Source organism: Hylobates moloch, unplaced genomic scaffold (genome assembly GCF_009828535.3).
Source record: "Hylobates moloch isolate HMO894 unplaced genomic scaffold, HMol_V3 SCAFFOLD_18, whole genome shotgun sequence".
Taxonomy (NCBI): domain Eukaryota; kingdom Metazoa; phylum Chordata; class Mammalia; order Primates; family Hylobatidae; genus Hylobates; species Hylobates moloch.
The window spans coordinates 62,915,413-62,934,362 of NW_026652293.1; the positions used below are offsets into that span (position 1 = coordinate 62,915,413).

The 18,950-nt window shown below is 46.2% G+C and overlaps 1 protein-coding gene across 3 annotated transcripts in view; it reads left to right on the forward strand.

Moving 5' to 3' along the window:
• The window catches only part of GALNT2 (polypeptide N-acetylgalactosaminyltransferase 2), a 220,440-nt gene that overhangs the window by 180,246 nt on the left and 21,244 nt on the right, over positions 1-18,950 (forward strand). For all 3 annotated transcript variants that reach the window (XM_032137499.2, XM_058430440.1, XM_058430441.1), the window contains 5 exons: positions 2,148-2,269; positions 4,934-5,021; positions 8,056-8,143; positions 9,327-9,430; positions 14,070-14,196. In XM_032137499.2, the coding sequence (XP_031993390.1) occupies positions 2,148-2,269; positions 4,934-5,021; positions 8,056-8,143; positions 9,327-9,430; positions 14,070-14,196 (529 nt within the window). The remainder of the gene's footprint in view (positions 1-2,147; positions 2,270-4,933; positions 5,022-8,055; positions 8,144-9,326; positions 9,431-14,069; positions 14,197-18,950) is intronic.

An 18,950-nucleotide genomic window follows, 5' to 3' on the forward strand; every position in this document is an offset into this window, starting at 1 on the left:
AGCTGTTTTTAAATCCTCCCCTGCTAATTCCAATATCTGGGTCATCTCAGGGTGAACTTCTGATGACTTTTTCTCTTTGGTGTGGTCTCCATTTTCCTATTTCTTCTCATGTGTAGTGATTTTTTATTTTATAATCGACATTGTGGATGATATGTTGTAGAAACACTGGATTATGTTATCTTTCTCTAAAGAGTAGTCATCTTTGTTATATTGGGCGGTTAAATTACCAGATGATGCTGCTGAACTTCTGTAGGTTCTTTTTGCACTTTGCTAGGATGAGTATGGTTTTTTTTTTCTTTTTTTTTTGTTTGTTTGTGACAGCGTTTCTCTCTTGTTGCTCAGGCTGGAGTGCAATGGTGTGATCTCGGCTCACTGCCACCTCTGCCTCCTGGGTTCAAGCAATTCTCCTGCCTCAGCCTCCCGAGTAGCTGGGATTACAGGCGCATGCCACCACGCCTGGCTAATTTTTTGTATTTTTAATAGAAACGAGTTTCACCATGTTAGCTAGGTGGGTCTTGAACTCCTGACCTCAGGTGATCTGCCCACCTCAGCCTCCCAAAGTGCTGGGATTAGAGGCGTGAGCCACCATGCCCGGCCATTAGTCTGTTTTTATGAGTCCCTTATTCATGATACATAGTCTATATTCCTATGTGTGGTCTTTCTGAAGTTCCTGTAGAACGGAGGTCTTTACCAAGCATGTCACACTTGGCAGGACTCAAATTCCAAACTTCGTTTTCCCTGCAGTGGATAGGAGCTGAAACTCAGTTTTTTCTGCCTTCTAACTGTTGCTTTTCATGTTGGACTTGGTTCCTGCGTGGTCAGGAGTCAGCCAAAGATTTAACAGGAGGTTATTGCCAGATTTGCGGCCTACCTCCTCTCCAGGATCTCCTCCTTCAGTTTCCAGATACCAGAAGCTCTGAACTCTCTATCCTCTGACAACTCAAGCCAAAAAAGGCTGCATCGCAGTGGATTGGAGAGCATCCTCTCGGAAAACGCCATATAAACATGGAGCTCGCTCAGTGTGATTTTCTTTTTTTAAGGGGTTGGATCCTGTCTAGTTTCTGTCTGCTTCTGGCTTTCAAATGGCTACTTTTTATATTTTGCTCAGAGTTTATAATTGTTATCGGAGCAAAGGTTTGCCCAATACAAGTTGTTTTGCAATTATCACAACTTGAAATCTTTAGTCTTTTTCCCAGTTCTAGCATGCAGCCACATAGGAATCACTGAAAACCCATTTTGACTGCGGAAAAAAGTACTTAGCAGACTTGTCCTCACAGGTTAAGAATAGTTGCATCATCTTCACATAGAAAGCCCAACATATATAGCAAAAGCCATTTATGACCACGACATCCAGGGATAAATATACTATTATTTATTTTATTTTATTTTTTATTTATTTCGAGACACGGACTCACTCTTATCACCCAGGCTGGAGTGCAGTGGCGCAATCATGGCTCACTTCCCAGGCTCCAGTGATCCTCACACCTCAGCCTCCCAAGTAGCTAGAACCACAGGCACAGGCCACCACCCATGGCTAATTTTTGAAATACACTATTTATATTTTGTGTCATAATGAAAATGCACATTATTAACAGATCACAAGTACATAAATTGTAGAATTTGACCAATAGTATAACTAATTTTGTGTAAAAGGCAGACCGCAGGGCTTTGCAACTTATGTTATTTGGCTCCTGATAAGTCTTAGAAGACGGAGATATTCACAACACTGTTTCAAATATTATCACCACTAAAGTCAACACCATTAGCACTGGAAGTCTCTGGGTGACACCTTCCTTAGCCCAGTTAGTTAGAAAATTGTTGCTGTGTCAGAGGAATGTAGTTTTAAAAGTTCCACATTTTGGTTACTTGATAAAGGAGACTTCAGTACTGTAAAGGGCCTTTCCAGAAGACGGTAGTTCTAAGAACGTTGTCCTCCCAGTCATCCAATATAACTATTAAAATTAAAAGTTCTGACAATAATCTGTCTCATGGAGCAGTTTTGATCTCATCCAGCAAGTTTACAGTAACCTCCGTGCCCAGAAAGCAGGCTGCAGAGCTGCGGGCAGGGAGGCGTCGCCGATTGGCATGGGGTTGTGCCGGCCCCGTGGCTTCTCTCTCCTGACGTGCTTTCCAACTCGTCTCCGCAGGCCTGATGCGCTCACGGGTTCGGGGGGCCGATGCTGCCCAAGCCAAGGTCCTGACCTTCCTGGACAGTCACTGCGAGTGTAATGAGCACTGGCTGGAGCCCCTCCTGGAGAGGGTGGCCGAGGTGAGATGACGGGGGCAGGGAGGGGGGTCAGGTCGTGGGTGGCTGGTAGAGGGGACAGAGGGGAGCATGGTCCAGGGGAGGTATAATGCAGGGAGTGGGTAACGCAGGAAGTGTAACGCAGGGCTGGTAGGGGCTGAGCTCGCCATCTGCAGTTTTCCTTGACAGAAAGGAAATGCCTTTGGGGCATTATAGAAAGACTGTTTTACTGGCTGTAGGAATCCATCAGTAGGAGGAACCATCCGTTGACAGGTAGGAGGCGAGGATCAGCAGAGGCTGGTGAGAGCCTGATTAGTTGAAGGCAGCCCTTTTCACGGGAGCAGTTTCCTTCCCGCCTACAGCTTCGCAGAGTGCTTAGAACATTGCCCAGCATCTAGCAAGTGCCATCTCTTGCAGCTCACAGATCAGGGCGTGCTGGGGAAGCTGTCCCTGGGGCCACCTCTCTGCCCTTAGTGAGTAGGGCAGGTTAGCCCAGTGGGCTTCCAGGCAGCTGTGGGAGAGGGGGGTGGCTGGGAAGCATACAGGGACCAGTGGGGTTGTCAGAGGGTGATACGCGGCTACGCTTCTGCACCTTCTGCTTTCTAGAAACATCATTGCTAATATTACATTTGGCCTTTTGTCATTTCTCTTGCCTTCTGCTTGTTTTATTGACTTTTCTTTCCTTCCTACTAAGAAAGCACTTCCTTGGGGGCGATAAAGCAAACTTAATGAAAGGAAATAGAAAATGAACAAGTAGTTCTGCCTAAGCATAGCAAGGATAGCTGATGGGCTGTGAGTCATGGAATACTAAGTAACCACAAGCTACTAGGAATTATGAAAGTCATATTCACTACCCTTTATCAAATTGCGGCTACATGCTAGGCCTTTTTTTATGTTACCTGTAATGCACTTGTTATCTCCGTTTGACAGGTAAACAGGCTGGGGTTCAGGGAACTTTAATAATGCATGCAAAATCATACAGGTAGTGGAGCCAGGATTGCAAAGCCAGTTTTATTAAATCCCTATCTGAGGCCCTTTCTTAACACAAATGCACACAGCTATATCCAAGAAGAACCCACCCTGGAATCTCCACCCACTCCAACCCCACAACTTCCTGCTCTCCCTGGCTACGCTCCGCCAGGCTGTCTCTGAGGGAAGCGCAGTCAAAACCAAAACTGCCATGGCAGTGTTTGGGTGTGCGAAGGCCACTCCACTTAGTAGTCAGATTGTCAGAACTGCTTCGAACACCTGCTCCTAAATTAAGGAGAGAAAGTGCCGAGCCTATTAACTTTCACTAAATCGAGCCTTATGAAACAAAATGTAAAGTAGATTATATCCTTTAACTCCTACACCTAGAACCAGCCTGAGCCAGGCAAGGAAAGTTGTATTCTTCTCTGCCCTCAATGCACCACACAGGTTACTTTTCCCTGTAAATTTGCACCTGGGTGTTAACAGAGCTTTGCAGTGTTTGCATGTTCCTAATTAGCATGTTCTTTCACCTGTTCCTCTGATGTAGTATGTTCTTAGCTCTGCTGGTTCTGTTACTAAGTTGTATTTCTAAATCTTTCTTCTGGCTAATAAGGGTTCTTTAAGTGGCTCAAGGAAAACACTTGCTCTTTGGTTAACTGTCAGCATGGGGCACAGTCCAGGGTCTCTCACCAGCGTCTGTCATTTGAGCTTAAAGAGGTTAGAGACGTTAAAAGGCCTTATGTTCACAAACTCTTACCAGAATGATGACAATGTGGCATAAAGACATGGCTCAGTCTAGGGGGATTTTTTTTTTTTTTTTAATAGAATCACAGGGGCTGGACACGGTGGCTCACACCTGTAATCCCAGCACTTTGGGAGGCCGTGGCGGGCGGATCACCTGAGGACAGGAGTTCAAGAATAGCATGACCAACATGGAAAAACCCCGTTTCTACTAAAAATACAAAAATTAGCCGGGCGTGGTGGTGCATATCTGTAATCCCAGCTACTAGGGAGGCTGAGGCAGGAGAATCACTTGAACCCGGGAGGCAGAGGTTGCGGTGAGCCAAGATCACGCCATTGCACTCCAGCCTGGGCAACAAGAGTGAAACTCCGTCTCAAAAAAACAAACAAACAAAAAAATACAAAAAACAAAGATAGAATTACAGATGAGGCAAACTTAGAATCTGGAAATCTCTAGTTGATTTGGTTAACTGCTGTGATAATATTGATACTTACCACATCTCTCACACACACACACTCCCACATAGAGATATATTCCTAATTTTAATGTATGGGCATTTTAGCAGTGATTCCATTCCTGAGGTTTACTGCAGCTCACAAATCACTAATGATATTTGGGCAAACAGAAAAGGACCCGTGGGACACAGCAACACAGTTTTTGCCTTTAGCTGGGTGAACTGATGGCTACCTATCCCATAACCATGGGTGTCTCCACTCCTAGAATGACTCCTGCTATGCACCCACTCCTGACCTCCCTCCCTGCTTCCCAGCGGGCCACAGCACATCTGTGGATGACCAAGAGCAAGACCTTCTGGGTCTGGGTGGGGAGGCTGGGTTCTTGTGGGCCTAGGGTAGTAGGTAGTAAGGGCCAGTCGGGTTTGCTCTATGCCTGCCTAACAGTAATGCCTCCTATGGTTGGGCAGGTTTTTTGTTTTGCTGGGATTTTAATAACTACTCCTCTCTTTGTTTGTATTTTAGGACAGGACTCGGGTTGTGTCACCCATCATCGATGTCATTAATATGGACAACTTTCAGTATGTGGGGGCATCTGCTGACTTGAAGGGCGGTAGGTGTCTGTCATGGTGCCCCTGCCTAGCTCGTCCCATCTACACCAGCATCTGATCACCACTCCCTCTCATTGTCAGGAGTGACAGTGACAACAGTGTTCACACTATAGTGTGTGTTCTGAGTAAAAAGCACCTGTGTGCTTAACAAGTAGGACTTCATAAAGAGAAAAAAAAATATGCTTGCTCTCTTAAAGAGCTTCCTGGGTTTCCCTTTCTCCACTTCCTTGACCTTCTGTCGCTTTTGCGAGCCATGTGGTTCCATGAACAGATATGGCATCCTTTTTGATCAGAGATGGTGAAGCCCTTCTTGCAGGAGTCTGGGGTGAGAAGCTTCACGGAGCTGAAGCTTTGTGGGATTCAAGGGGCTGGAGCCTGTCTTTGCCTTCTCTGCTCACCCCGGCTATTTCTCTGACAGCCTAGTCTCTTGCTGGTTGCTCAGATGGAGACCTGTGTCATCCTCAACCCCCTCTCCCTCACCAAGCCCACGTGTGACCCTGTTCTGCTGATACAGCCCCTTGTATGTATCATGGTTTCTTGTACCCCTCTTTCCCAGCCTAGCACCTGTACCTACGTCGCCCCAGTCCCCTTTCGTTGGAATGACCACACCAGTTTCCTGTATGTCCTCACGGCACCCACCCTGGAGCCCCAAGAGCACTTTGTCTGTTTACCCTCTTAAAAATTATCAAAGACTTCAAAGAGCTTTCATCTGTGTGAAGGTGGTCTATTCTAGACAGACACTGGGCAGAGGGTCAACTGATGGTCTAACATCAAAAAAGAAGACAGTAAAACTATAAAATAGGGCCTTGGCCAGGTGCAGTGGCTCACGCCTATAATCCCAGCACTTTGGGGAGGCTAAGGTGGGAGGATTGCTTGAGCCCAGGAGTTCAAGACCAGCCTGGGCAACGTAACAAGACTCTTGTCTCTATTTAAAAAAAAAAAAATTAGCTGCGTGTGATGGCATGCCAGCTACTCAGGAGGCTAAGGTGGGAGGATCACTTGAGCCTGGGAGGTCAAGGCTGCAGTGAGCCATGATCAAGCCTGGGAGACAGAGTGAGACCCTATTTATTCATACACACACACATACATGTGCAAGCGAGCCTTAACCCCAGAAAACAGAATACTTGGACTTTTTAGGGAGACTCAGCCACAGTCCTAGACATTGTGGGCTTTGGCCCCACCTGCCTCTTGCAGGCCTCGTCATCATGGGCAGGCCATTTTGCCTCTGCTCCTCAGCTTCCCCATCTGGGAAATGGGATGATAATTGTGCTGGCCACACAGGACGTAATGGAATTAGACATCAGCAGGAGAGGGGGCATGCTTGGAGGACTGTACCTAGGGTGGGAAACATGACATTCGGGAAGGATTCCCAGCAAATGGTAAGAAGTAAAATGTTTGGGGACATTAAAGAGGAGGGATCCTTAGATAGCTAGAAAGTCTGGCTTTCAGAATGTTGTATTTCCCCAAGTATTGGAAGAGCTGAGATCTACCAGGCTCTGTTTCACCCAAAGCAGTTGCGTATGTCAGAGCAGAGGCAAGAACAGCCAGGTGCTCCGTGTGAGGGTGCAGGTCTTCTGGGTCAGAGGAACGGGGCCACATTCACCCTAAGAGCATTTGATGAAATTCCTTTAGAAAAAAAATCAAGGATGCCATTCTTAGCAGATCTTTAATCTGCTATAGCCTCTCTCTTTGGACCAAATTAATAAAATAAATAATAAGATAATAGTAAACATCAAGAAAATAAAGGAAAGCTTATGTCAGCTAATCCTTAACCTTCTCTGTTAGTGAAACAGCCAGGACATTGTTTTTCTGGTTTGCCTTCATGGCCTTTGAGGCACCATGATAAGAGCCAGCTCAGGGGCCCACAGGGGTCTCCTCTCTGTTCATTCCTGTCCCCACTGCCTGGGCCCCTGTCCATTTCCCCTCTCTTTGCCTGAGGCCACTCTATCCTGCAGTGAGGGAGCTGGGAGACCTCCTTGTCCAGAGCCATAAATCATTGGCCAGCCCAGGATGCTCAGAAACCCCCACCCACCATCCTTCAGTCACTGGGGCTGTCAGGGCAGACAGACTATGAATTCAAAGCATGCAGACAAATCCAAACTTGGGCATTGCAAAAGCCCTGTTGACAAAAAGCCTGATGGCAGAGAGCTTAGGAGGATTGAAAGATGCATGGCCCTAGAGTCATTAGGTTTGGCTGTCAGGCCATTGGAATTGGAAACGCAGCACCATGAGCCATGTGTTTGCCAAGAAGTGGCCTCCTGATGCACCAGGACAGCTTCCACAGGTGGGGCCTGCTGGCCTCCAAGAGGCACTATGCATGTGACCCTGGGAGCAAGAATGAGACCTGGGGCCCTGTAGATGCCCACAACCAAGTCCAGGTACAAGGGTCCAGGCTCTTCCATCCTCAGGGGTCTGTGGATTCCAAAAATGAAATGCAACAGGTGCCAAATACATCTGAAATTGAAGCTTATTTGCCCAGCTTGGCAACTTCCACTGGCTCATTTTCCCTTAAAGTTTTCATATTCCCAGCATGTTCCCACTCCATTCTTGCTGCAAATACAGTCTGAAGTTTGCTGGCCCAGGGAACTGACAAAGCCTCGTTCCCTCCCCAGCATCGCCTTCCCCTGGGGCAGTGTTGGAGGTACCACGGCTTGATTTTCATATTGGATGCTCTTTTATCTCACATCCTTATAGCCCTTGGACATGCCCTGGTTATCACCACACAGACCCCAGTTCTCTCCCCATATTTCATTTGTTCTTATGCATTTCAATATTAGAAAAGCCTGACTCACATTTTCTTTAGGGAGGGGCAGGGAGAAGATTTCAACATTCACCCTCACTGCCGGTCTCTCTCTTCCAGCTACACCCACGCCCCCAGTCCCCTTCTCTCTCCTCCACACCTTCTTTTTTGGCTTTGTTTTGGTTTTCATTGAGTTCTGTCCAAACATCGAATATTTTTAAGCTGTGAGGAATGGGGGTGTCGGGAGGAAGTGGCCAGTCTCTTGTCAACACCCTATTTCTTTTCCTGGCTGGCAGGTTTTGATTGGAACTTGGTGTTCAAGTGGGATTACATGACGCCTGAGCAGAGAAGGTCCCGGCAGGGGAACCCAGTCGCCCCTATAAAGTAAGTGCCAGCATCCTTCAGGGTGCCTCTCCCAGATGAGACCCCAGGTTCTGGCTTCTTTGCTGGGCCCATGCCGCCTGGAGACCCAGTGGGGGCTGTTCACCTTCTGCCCTCCGGTTTCCCCTCGTTTTAGCTCAAAGATGAGCACCTTCCACCAGGTCATAGAATAAAATCCTTGGAGATTTCTTTTCCACAGTTGAAGTCTCACATAGGTTTATAAGGCCTATCTGCTAGGTCTATGCATTCCTGTTTGTTGATAATGTGGAGCATTTCTGTAGCAGAGCAGGATCTCCAAGCTGACCCCAGGCCCAGGAAAAGGGGCTTGGTGGGCAGCAGGAGGCTTACTGCCACCACTGCCCAGCAGGCCTTTGCTCTCTTGCACAGGAGGGAGCCCATGCTCATGAAGCCCATGCTTTAAGATTCCCAGGCCGGGCAATGGGCTTCCTGGTTGAGAGGCAGGATGCCTTCTCTAGCTGGGGAGAGAAGGGGGCCACCTATTCCAAGTTGGCACATGGTTAAGTGAGATAGCATTCACAGAGTACTTAGCGCTGAAATATATTTGCTGACATTTAGCCAACATCTGCAGTGTGCTATAGACCTTCCCAGCACTTTACACTGAATTCGCACAGCATCTCTTCTGGGAACAAAGTAGGGAGCTCAGCCTACATCTGTTGTCAACCCCTTCCTGGGGTGATGAAGTGAGGAGCATGAAGTGGGTTCCCTTGTAGGAGGTGGAGCCTCATCTATGATAGTGATAATGAGAGCTGGTGCTGTGGAGCATTTCCTAAGCGTGCTCAGGGCTTTATGCCCATGATTTTTTGCAATCCTCATAGCTACCCTATGAGGAAACTGACACACAGAAAGGCCGAGTTCTTTGCCTATGGCAGCATGTCAGTGAGTGATCCAGCCCCAGCAGTTGCTCCTGCACAGGGGAGGCTCAGTCCAGCCCCTGGCACTGTGGGAACATCCAGGCAGGGACAGTGGGGGAGGCATTTGAAGGCAGCAGTGGTGAAGCAGAGAGAGTGGCACCCTGGGCACTGAGCAGAAAACAGTGGCAGTGTGGCTGTTCTGAAGATCAGCTTATTGTTAGGGAATCAAGGCTTGGCCTTGGCGCAAGGGTGCTGGCAATCTAACCTTGACTTTGCCCTCTCCCCCCTCCCCCTTCTTCTTTCTGCCTCTTTAGAACCCCCATGATTGCTGGTGGGCTGTTTGTGATGGATAAGTTCTATTTTGAAGAACTGGGGAAGTACGACATGATGATGGATGTGTGGGGAGGAGAGAATCTAGGTATGTACAAGCCTTGAATCTCAGGACAGAGAAGTGCCTCAGCTCTGCAAAAGGCAGGGTGCCAATTGGAAAAAAAATTTTAAAGGCTTCAGATGGACCATTCACTGGGCTTAGTCGATCCTTGCAAACACATACGTAACGCCCGTTTTGCTCTTGAAAGTCTCATGAGTTGGGCATTAAAATGTGCCTCCCTAAGTTAGAGTGGAGGATGCCAGAATACAGATAAAGTCTTTGAAGGGAAATGCAAACTCTTTCAAGCCATCTGAACCCAAGTGTTTGGAATGCAGGCTTGCAAAAACAGAGGGAAACAGTCCAGGAGCTCAGATTCATGCCGAGTGGTGGAGAGTGGAAAATGAACCCTGGCGAGGCCGGTGGGATTGATTGAATTGAAATCATGAAAATCTGATGGGGCAGGGAGGCCTTGGCACTTAATCCCTTCTCGACTCCCTTTGTGAATGGTTCTCATTTGTTTTTCTGTTTGTTTTTTTGTTTTTAAATACCCCATGCAAATCATTTTTACCCGGGTTTAGGCACAGTGAAATTTTACACATTGTGGTCTACACTGGTAGCCTTATATTTACTGCATAAAAGATGAAAAGATGTGTTTTGTTTGTTTAGGGTTTGGAGTGGGGGAGTTCTTGTTTTTTGCTTGTTTCAATTAAAGCATTTTGTTTCAAATGCTTGACATTCTGAGCGAATTCTCATGGGCTGCTGAGTGTTATTAACTTACATTCGTCCTTGGGTGAGTGTACCCTGGAGGACAGGGGAGGAGGAAAGAGGAAAAAATGAGGCTACTCTTTAATAGTTTTGAGACTTTGAAAGTTTTTGTTACTTTAAAAGACTAGCCTAGCCTATTATTTTTCCATTGTTTTATGATGTTGAAGTCAGTGATACCATTTCATCTTTGAGGATTTCTCTGCCTTGGTTTGACGTTGAAAGCTTCTTCAGGCTCAATTACTATACTGCGCGGGTGGAGGGACCGTGAGTCAAATTCCTTTTGGGTTTTTTTAAAAAAATGATACATTAACCTCTAGGGAAAGCTTGGATTGAAGTCCTTTGAGTACAAAAGGCTTCAGAATTGTTAACCCTCTAAAGAGAGTTCTGTCACCCTGTTCCATGGGTATCCCCTAATAGTTTGGTGGAAATCCAGCAGGCCAGGGTCGCCCAGTAGGGCAGCATGTCGCGTAGGTGGCCATTTCTCAAAAACAGTGTGGTTTTCAGAAGTTTGCATACTATTAGCTGAAATGAGACATCAGCCAGCATTTTGTGTCATCGTGTAGGAAGAGTGTTGATTTACATATCTAAGGAGGCATTCACCCAGAGATTGGGGGGAAGATTTGTTGTAAGGAGCTGCTTTATTGTGGTTTGGTGTTTGTATTTATTATGTAGCTGTGCCTAGGAAGTTCTAGGGCCTGAGCGGTTCAGGTTGGGGTGAAGGTGAACCCTGCAAGTAGGAGCGCATCTCTGTCCAGGAAGGCTGGGGCATCTGCCCCTCCGTGACGGGCTCTCCTGGGTTATGCCAAGGACTTGGACTCCCAGTGAGGTTCGGCGGGTTCAAGGGCTTCACATGAGAAGGCCATGCCGTGAGCCTTTCTCCTTAGCACCGCTCTAGCTTCTGCTTCTGGGGGCCGTGCACACTACTAGCCATTGCCAGCCTGAGGGGCCTCTGTGGGTGTGCGTTGGGAGAGGTGTGTGGTGCAGAGAGGCCTGAGTAAGATCCAAAACCACCTCCTCAACGTGTGCCCCACTGGAATGACCAGAGCTTCCCATTTTCCTAATCATGTAAGTCCTTATGTCATTTAAGCAATTAAAATGGAGGAACAAGAACCTAACCCTTAGCTGTAACGACGGGGGTAAGGCTCCTTGGGGGCATTATCTGTGCTTCTCTACATCCCTGCAGCGCAAGGATGGTGCTAAGTACTTCCAGGGAATCATCTGTTTGTGCTTTCTTAATGGAGTGTGGTCTGCAGAGGTCATGCACCTTGCCCAGGGTCTCAGAACCAAGATGTAAACACTAACTGCCTAATTAAAAAGCCATTGAGTTTTACTGGGTAATTATCCTCAAAGTTATAGGGTTCAAATGAAATCAGCGCTGAAGATACTGTAGTTGTACTTAGCCTTGAAAATCTCCCACAAAAGCCCTGGAAGGATCCCTTGTTGGCTTAACAGATTCCCCATAGAGAAGCCAAGGGGATTTCCTAACCCCTGATTCTAAATCTTCTGGTGAGGCAAATGGCTATTTAAATTTTATTTTCTGAAATAGAGACAACTTCTTTTTTTTTTTTTCTGAGATGGAGTCTCGCTCTATCACCAGACTGGAGTACAGTGGCACATTCTTGGCTCACCATAGTGTTCACCTCCCGGATTCAAGTGATTCTCCTGCCTCAGCCTCCCAAGTAGCTGGGATTACAGGCATGTGCCACCATGCCCGGCTAATTTTTTGTATTTTTAGTAGAGGCAGGGTTTCTCCATGTTGGTCAGGCTGGTGTCAAACTCCCGACCTCAGGTGATCCGCCTGCCTCTGCCTCCCAAAGTGCTGGGATTACAGGCATGAGCCACTGCGCCCAGCCGACAACTTCTTAGGTCGTGTTGGGAACTGTAAAAAGTAAAGTCAGAAACTTTCACTGCTTATGCTTGTGTGATTGTAACCATACATTTTCTATTACTACAAGAGAGGTGCTTATTAAAGCCCCATAACAGCTGCATGGATCACCCATTCCTAGTGAGTGAGGCATTAGTTTGCTGGACCCAAGTAGAAACCATGGTGTTCTGACCCCGTGTTGTATTTCCTGCTGTGTGCCTGGCAGCCTGGGCACCTGTTGCCATAACTAGTTTGACTGCCTGCAGGATTTGCCATCAACTCACTGTATGGACTGTGATGGACCCACCCTATTTCTGATCAATCTGCATTGGTGACAGTGACTGCACACTCTGTAGATTTTATATGTGTATATTTGTACTTCTTTTAATTTGTTAATTGACAGATAATAATTGTGCATATTCATGGGGTACATAGTGATGTAATACATATAATGTATGGTGATCAGATCAAGGAAATTAGCATATCCATCATCTCAAACATGTATCATGTCTTTGTGTTGGGAACATTCAGTATCCTCCTTCTGGTTATTTGAAACTATGTATATATTATGGGTCCCTAGAGTCACCCTACAGGGCTGTAGAACACAAGCAGGATCCCTCTTCTCTAGCTGTAATTTTGTATCCTTGAACAAATCCCTACTCCTTCCTTCCCAGCCTTTACTATCCTCTGTTATACTTTTTACTTCTACGAGATCGATGTTTTTTAGCTTCCATGTATGGGTGAAAACGTGGTATTCAACTTTCTGTTCTTATTTCACTTAATTTCCTGGGAATGCTATCCAGCCAGAAAAAAAATGAAGTCCTGTCATTCGCAGTAACTCTGTTGATTTTTGTCCTGCCTCCCTAACATGTTCTTAGGGATCTTAGATGATACAGAGGAGAATTCCCTTTTGTATTATACAAATCTTGTGAAGAAAAACTGTTTTTTCCCTTTCAGAAAATTCTATCTTAGTTTTTCTTTTGAATCTGTTTCTTGCATTCAGTCAGACCCCTGACGCAGACTCCAGTCACTCACCTAGTCAGTGGTGATAAGGGCAGGTACCTGGTTGGAAGGTACCTGTGTGTCACGAAAGAAGCACCAGTCAGTCTAAGCTTTGACTAAGTTCCAATGCCCAGGGCAGTCTGTGTGTTTAAGTAGGTGTGGGTAGTGCCTAGCCCTACACGTCTCATTCCTCCTGCAGGTCAGTTCTGTGTCGAAGCAAGTGAACAGCAGCCTTCCCCAGGGAGCATTCCTACCTGGGCCAGTTGGTTACTGACTGGTCCAAGCCCATGAGCAGCGTGCAATGTCAGTCAGTTACTTGACTGCCCTTGGTCACTACCATAGTCCATAAGGCAGTCCCTAAGTCCATAGTCCGTAAGTCCAAACTCTGCTGGGAGGCTTGAGCCTGCTAATACACAGGGACTTGTATTTAGTAAGCTTTGCCATTTGAGAGAAGGGATTATTTTTCCCTGGATGGGAAAAGCCGAGATGCATCCTGGGGTTCAGTCTGTTAAAAATAAGTTTTAGAGAAAGATGGCATATATGGTTGTCTAGAATATCTAACAATAAAGCTCAATTGTACATATTTATATACCTTCAGTGTTGCCTTTTCCCATGGTGTTGATACTAAGCAGGTGCAAATGATCATGAGCCAGCTAGTGAAGAATTCAGCACAAGTGTTTTGTCACTCAGTAGTTATGATGCTACTGGGGTATATACATGATCTTATGCCAGGAGGCCTTTATCTTTACAATAGACCAAGAAGCATTCTTGCCTCAAGATGTCTACTCGACATCTGAAAAATATTTCCCCATGAACATTCTTTCTTGATTGTATTGTGGTCCAGAGATCCAAGTGTGTCAGATGTCTCTCCTTTGGAGAGCTCTGGATCAGGTTCTGGAAAGAGGAAGGTCCTTATCAGATCTCTTTCAGCAGCGGAGGGCATGGGAGCCCCATGATGGGATGGTCAGGGGGCCTCTGTACCTGCTTGGCGTGTCTGCTGTTGCAGAGCTGCGTCCCAGGCTCTGTCAGTCACCCATGTCTTGTTCATCGTCTCAGAGATCTCGTTCCGCGTGTGGCAGTGTGGTGGCAGCCTGGAGATCATCCCGTGCAGCCGTGTGGGACACGTGTTCCGGAAACAGCACCCCTATACGTTCCCGGGTGGCAGTGGCACTGTCTTTGCCCGGTAAGTAATGAAAGGCTGAGCGGGGTCCAAAACATTGCTGACCACCCTGAAGGCAGGACGTGACCTTGGACTGTTTGAGGACAGATGTCCTTCAGTGAGTGTGGTGCATTTATGCAATGGAATACCACTTAGCAATTGAAAAACGCATTCCACGGATGCAGGATACAACCTGGGCACCTTTCCAGGGCATGGTGCTGAGTGAGAGAAGCAGTTACATACACGATTCCACTCATGTCACAGCCTCATAAAAACACAGCTCTAGGGATGGGGCCAGACCAGTGGTGGCCAGAAGCTGGGATAGCAGGGAAGCGGGGAGTGTGACTGCAGAGGGGCAGCACCAGGGATGTTTGGAGGAGGAATGGAGCTGTTCTGTCTCCTGGTTGTGGTGGTAGTTGGACAAATCTTCATGAACATGAAGGCTCTTAGAACTGTACACCACCTCCCAAAATGTTATGGGGAATTTTTTTAAAGAAGAAAGTTCATTTTATAACCATTCAAGGTACAATTAAAAGCAACATTGTCTTAGTCCATTTTGTGTGTCTCTAACCAAATACCACAGACTGGGTAATTTAAAATGAACAGAAATTTACCTACTCATAGTTCTGGAGGCTGAGAAGTCCAAGATCAAGGTGCTGGTGTGTGGCGAGGGTCTTCTTGATGTGTCGTCACATGGTGGGAGGGCAAAGAGAGGGCAGGAAAGAGCAAGAGGGGCCAAATTCTCCCTTTTATAATAGCATCAATCCCACCCATGAGAGTGGAGCCCTCATGGCATAGTCACTTCTTAAAGGTTACCTCTTAAAGGCCTCACCTCGGCTGGGCATGGTGGCTCGTGTCTGTAATCCTAGCATTGCGGGAGGCCGAGGTGGGCAGATCACCTGAGGTCAGGAGTTCGAGACCAGCCTGGCCAACATGGAAACCCCATCTCTACTAAAAATACAAAAATTAACTGGGTGTGGTGGTGGGCACCTGTAATCCCAGCTACTCAGGAGGCCGAGGCAGGAAAATCGCTTGAATTCGGGAGGCGGAATTTGCAGTGGGCCGAGATCGCGCCTCTGCACTCCAACCTCTGCACTTGCGCCTCTGCACTCCAGAGCGAGACTGTGTCTCAAAAAAAAAAAAAAGCCTCACCTCTTAATACTGTTACAATGGCAATTAAAGTTTAACATGAGTTTTGGAGGGGACAAACATTCAAACCATAGCAAATATTAAAGTCAAGCTGTCCTAATTGTGTATACCACAAGACATCATGACACAGAGTCATGATTCTTGATGGACAGTAGATATATTTTAGTAAACATGAAGATGCCAACTGAAGGCTTTCCGAAAGTAAAATAGCAAATAGCCGTTCTATCAAGCCAAGTGTTCTTCTAGGGAATTCTCTTACATGCTAAAGATAGAACAGTGTACAAGCCAGATCTCAGGGAGATTGCCTTCTCTTGAGTGTGGACAGCGAAACACACAGCTAACTAAGGTATTTTCAAATAGTAATCAATGCTGTGAAGAAGATAAAATGCAGTCATGTGGTCAGGCATGATTAGGACAAGCAGTAGGAGAGGTTTTCATGGTCAAGAGAACCTTTGAGGAGGTGTGTGAGTTCAGACTTGAAAGGCGGGAAGAGGTCACTCTGGGGCCCCGAGGAATCAGACTCCCTGCAGGAGGAGCAGATCCAGGCTGCTGAGGTGCATTTGGCATATCTGCCAAATGGAAGCCAAGGGTAGCTGGAACCTAGAGAGTAAGCAGACAGTGCACAGGGGCAGAAGAGCTAGACAGGCCCGGGCCATGCACCTTTGCAGGTCATGGGAAACATTGGATGTTATTTGATTCTGGAGGAAACCACTGGGGCTTTTCAGCAGTGCCCAATGTCTGTTTTATGCTTTGGAAAGGTCCGTGTGGTTGCTGGGCAGAGGGTGGCCAGGAGGTGACACTATGGTGAAACAGTGGTACGAGTGTCCCCTTCACTCTTGGAGCCAGAAGCAAGGGTCTTGTGAGCACTGTTGCGGTAGCCCAGGCCAGAGATGTGATACAGTCATGCACCTGTAACAGCGTTTCGGTCGGTGACAGTAGTCCCGTAAGATTATAATACCGTGAGTTTACTCTACCTTTTCTATGTTTAGATACACAAATACTTATCACTGTGTTACAGTTTCCTCCAGTGTTCAGGACAGTCACATGCTCTACACGTTTGTAGCCTAGAAGCAATAGGCTGTACCATGTAGCCTAGGTGTATATTAAGGATACACCATCTAGGTTTGTGTAAATACACTCTATGATGTTTGCACAACGACGACATCGCCTAAGGATGCATTTTTCAGATTGTATCCCTGTCATTAAGCAGCACCTGGCTGTACCTGGAGCAGGTGTGTAGCATTGGAGATGGGGTGAGATCCAGCTCCATGGTGAGGCAGGCAGTTGTTTGCTAATAGGGTGGCAGAGAGAAGGGAGGTAGAGCGGGGAATTAATTTAGGGTGATGCCCAGGAGCTTTGTTACACAACTGTGCTGGTGTGCTGCCCCTACTGAAATAGGGAAAGCCATGGGGTGGGTGTGGGTGTGGGGATTGCTAGCTTATCTTTTGTCTAGTTTTTTTCTTGAGACAGAGTCTTGCTCTGTTGCCCAGGCTGGAGTGCAGTGGTGCGATCTCGGCTCACTGCAACCTCCACTTCCCGGGTTCAAGAGATTCTCCTGTCTCAGCCTCCCAAGTAGCTGGGATTACAGGCATGCGCCACCACGCCCAGCTAATTTTGTATTTTTAGTAGAGACAGGGTTTCTCCATGTTGGCCAAACTGGTCTTGAACTCCTGACCTCAAGTGATCTGCCCGCCTCAGCCTCCCAAAGTACTGGGATTACAGACGTGAGCCACTGTGTCTGGCCATTTTTAAACTTCTCAAAAGTACAGATTGTACAATACACCTATTATACAGAAGTCAGATTTTTGGCATAGGGAATCTGATTTCTGAGAAAACTTTAATAGAAGCCAAAATAACAAATAATGCTTCTGATCAGATTATCCTCTTTCAAAAAGTATGTTTCTTCACAAATGTCGAAACTTCATTTTTCTTTATTAAAACAAAAATATGATCTTGTACAATAAGCTTTACAAAATCAAACAAAAACGTGGATATATGTGCTTTTTCCTGGGGCAGCATGAGATTCTTGATATGTCAGACGCCCCACACCAAAGCCATTGATACCTACCAGCAAACAGTGGGATTTCAGAAAACAGTATGTTAAAGTACTCAAGACATTGCACTCTTTGTTAGGAGAGAAACGTTTTCAAACACGGCCCAGGAGCCTGTATTCTCAAGATTTGGAAAAGAAGCTGATCCAGGGTTTCATTATTTTGGGGCAACATGGATCTGATTAAAAAGCCCTGCTGTTGACCTTCAGCTAGGCTGCCCTTTACCTCAGTTGACTCATCTGAAAGATAAAGAAGTGGAATTATATCACTGTATTTCTGAGGTCTCTTTCCAGATGCAAGTTCTCTTAATCTCCTATACAGGTTGAATATCTTTCATCCAAAATACTTGAGACAAGAAATATTTTGAATTTTTGATTTTTTCAGGATATGGAATATTTATATGTACTACCTAATGAGATATCTTGGGGGTGGGACCTAAGTCAAAGTACAAAATTTGTTTGTTTTATATAGACCTTATACACATAGCCTGAAGTTAATTTCATACAATACTTTTCATAATTTTGTGCATGAAACAAAGTTTGTATACATTAAACCATCAGAAAGCAAAGGCGTCACTGTGACCACCCACCAGATTCATCTTGCCTGCTGCCCAGATGGAGCTGACTTACCAAGATGGGAATTGCAATAGAGAAAGAGTTTAATTCACACAGAGCTGGCTAAGTGGGAGACTGAAATTTTATTGCTTAAGTCAATCTCCCCCAAAATTCAGAGGCTAGGGTTTTTCAAGGATAATCTGGAGGGAGCTGGGGACTAGGGAGTGGGTGCTGCTGATTGGATGGGGTGCAATCATAGGGGTGTGGAAAATGGTCCTTGTGCGTGCCAAGTCTGCTTCTGGATGGATGGGTCCACAGGACAAGCTGGAGATCTGGATGGAGTCATCAGAAGTGCAAAAGCCTGAAAAGACATCACAAAAGGCCAGTCTTATGTTGTGCAATGGTGATGTTATCTGCAGGAATAATTGGGGAAGTTGCAAATCTGTGGCTGATCTGTTAGTCCAGCAAAGGCAGTCTGGTACCCAGACAAAAAGAGGGTTTGTTTGGGGAAAGGGCTCTTACCATCTTTGTTTTAAAGTTAAACTATAAACTAAGTTTCTCCCAAAGTTAGTTCTGCCTATGCCCAGGAATGAACAAGGGCAGTTTAGAAGTTAGAAGTTAGATGGAGTCAGTCAGGTCAGATCCCTTAAACTGTCAATTTTGTCATTGTTAAATTTTTTGCAAAGGCAGTTTCGTCACTATCTCATGTTGGTGCTCAAAAAGTTTTGGATGTTAGGGCATTTTGGATTAGGGATGCCCAACTTGTAATATATGACATTTAATGTGTAAGTATTTCACTACCTAAATACTTGCAAATACCTGCAAAAACAAGGAGGGCCTGGACAAAAGTGAGTCTCCCTCGGTGCCACTGTATCTGCAGCACTGAGACTGTTTGGTGTAGGTACCAAATAAATACCTGAGTGAACCAATAAATAAATGAATAAAAGGAGCTAGCTATGAGTAGCACATGGAGGTCATTCTTTGGGGCTGCCTAGTTATCCTTTTCTATTATGAAGACAGAAGA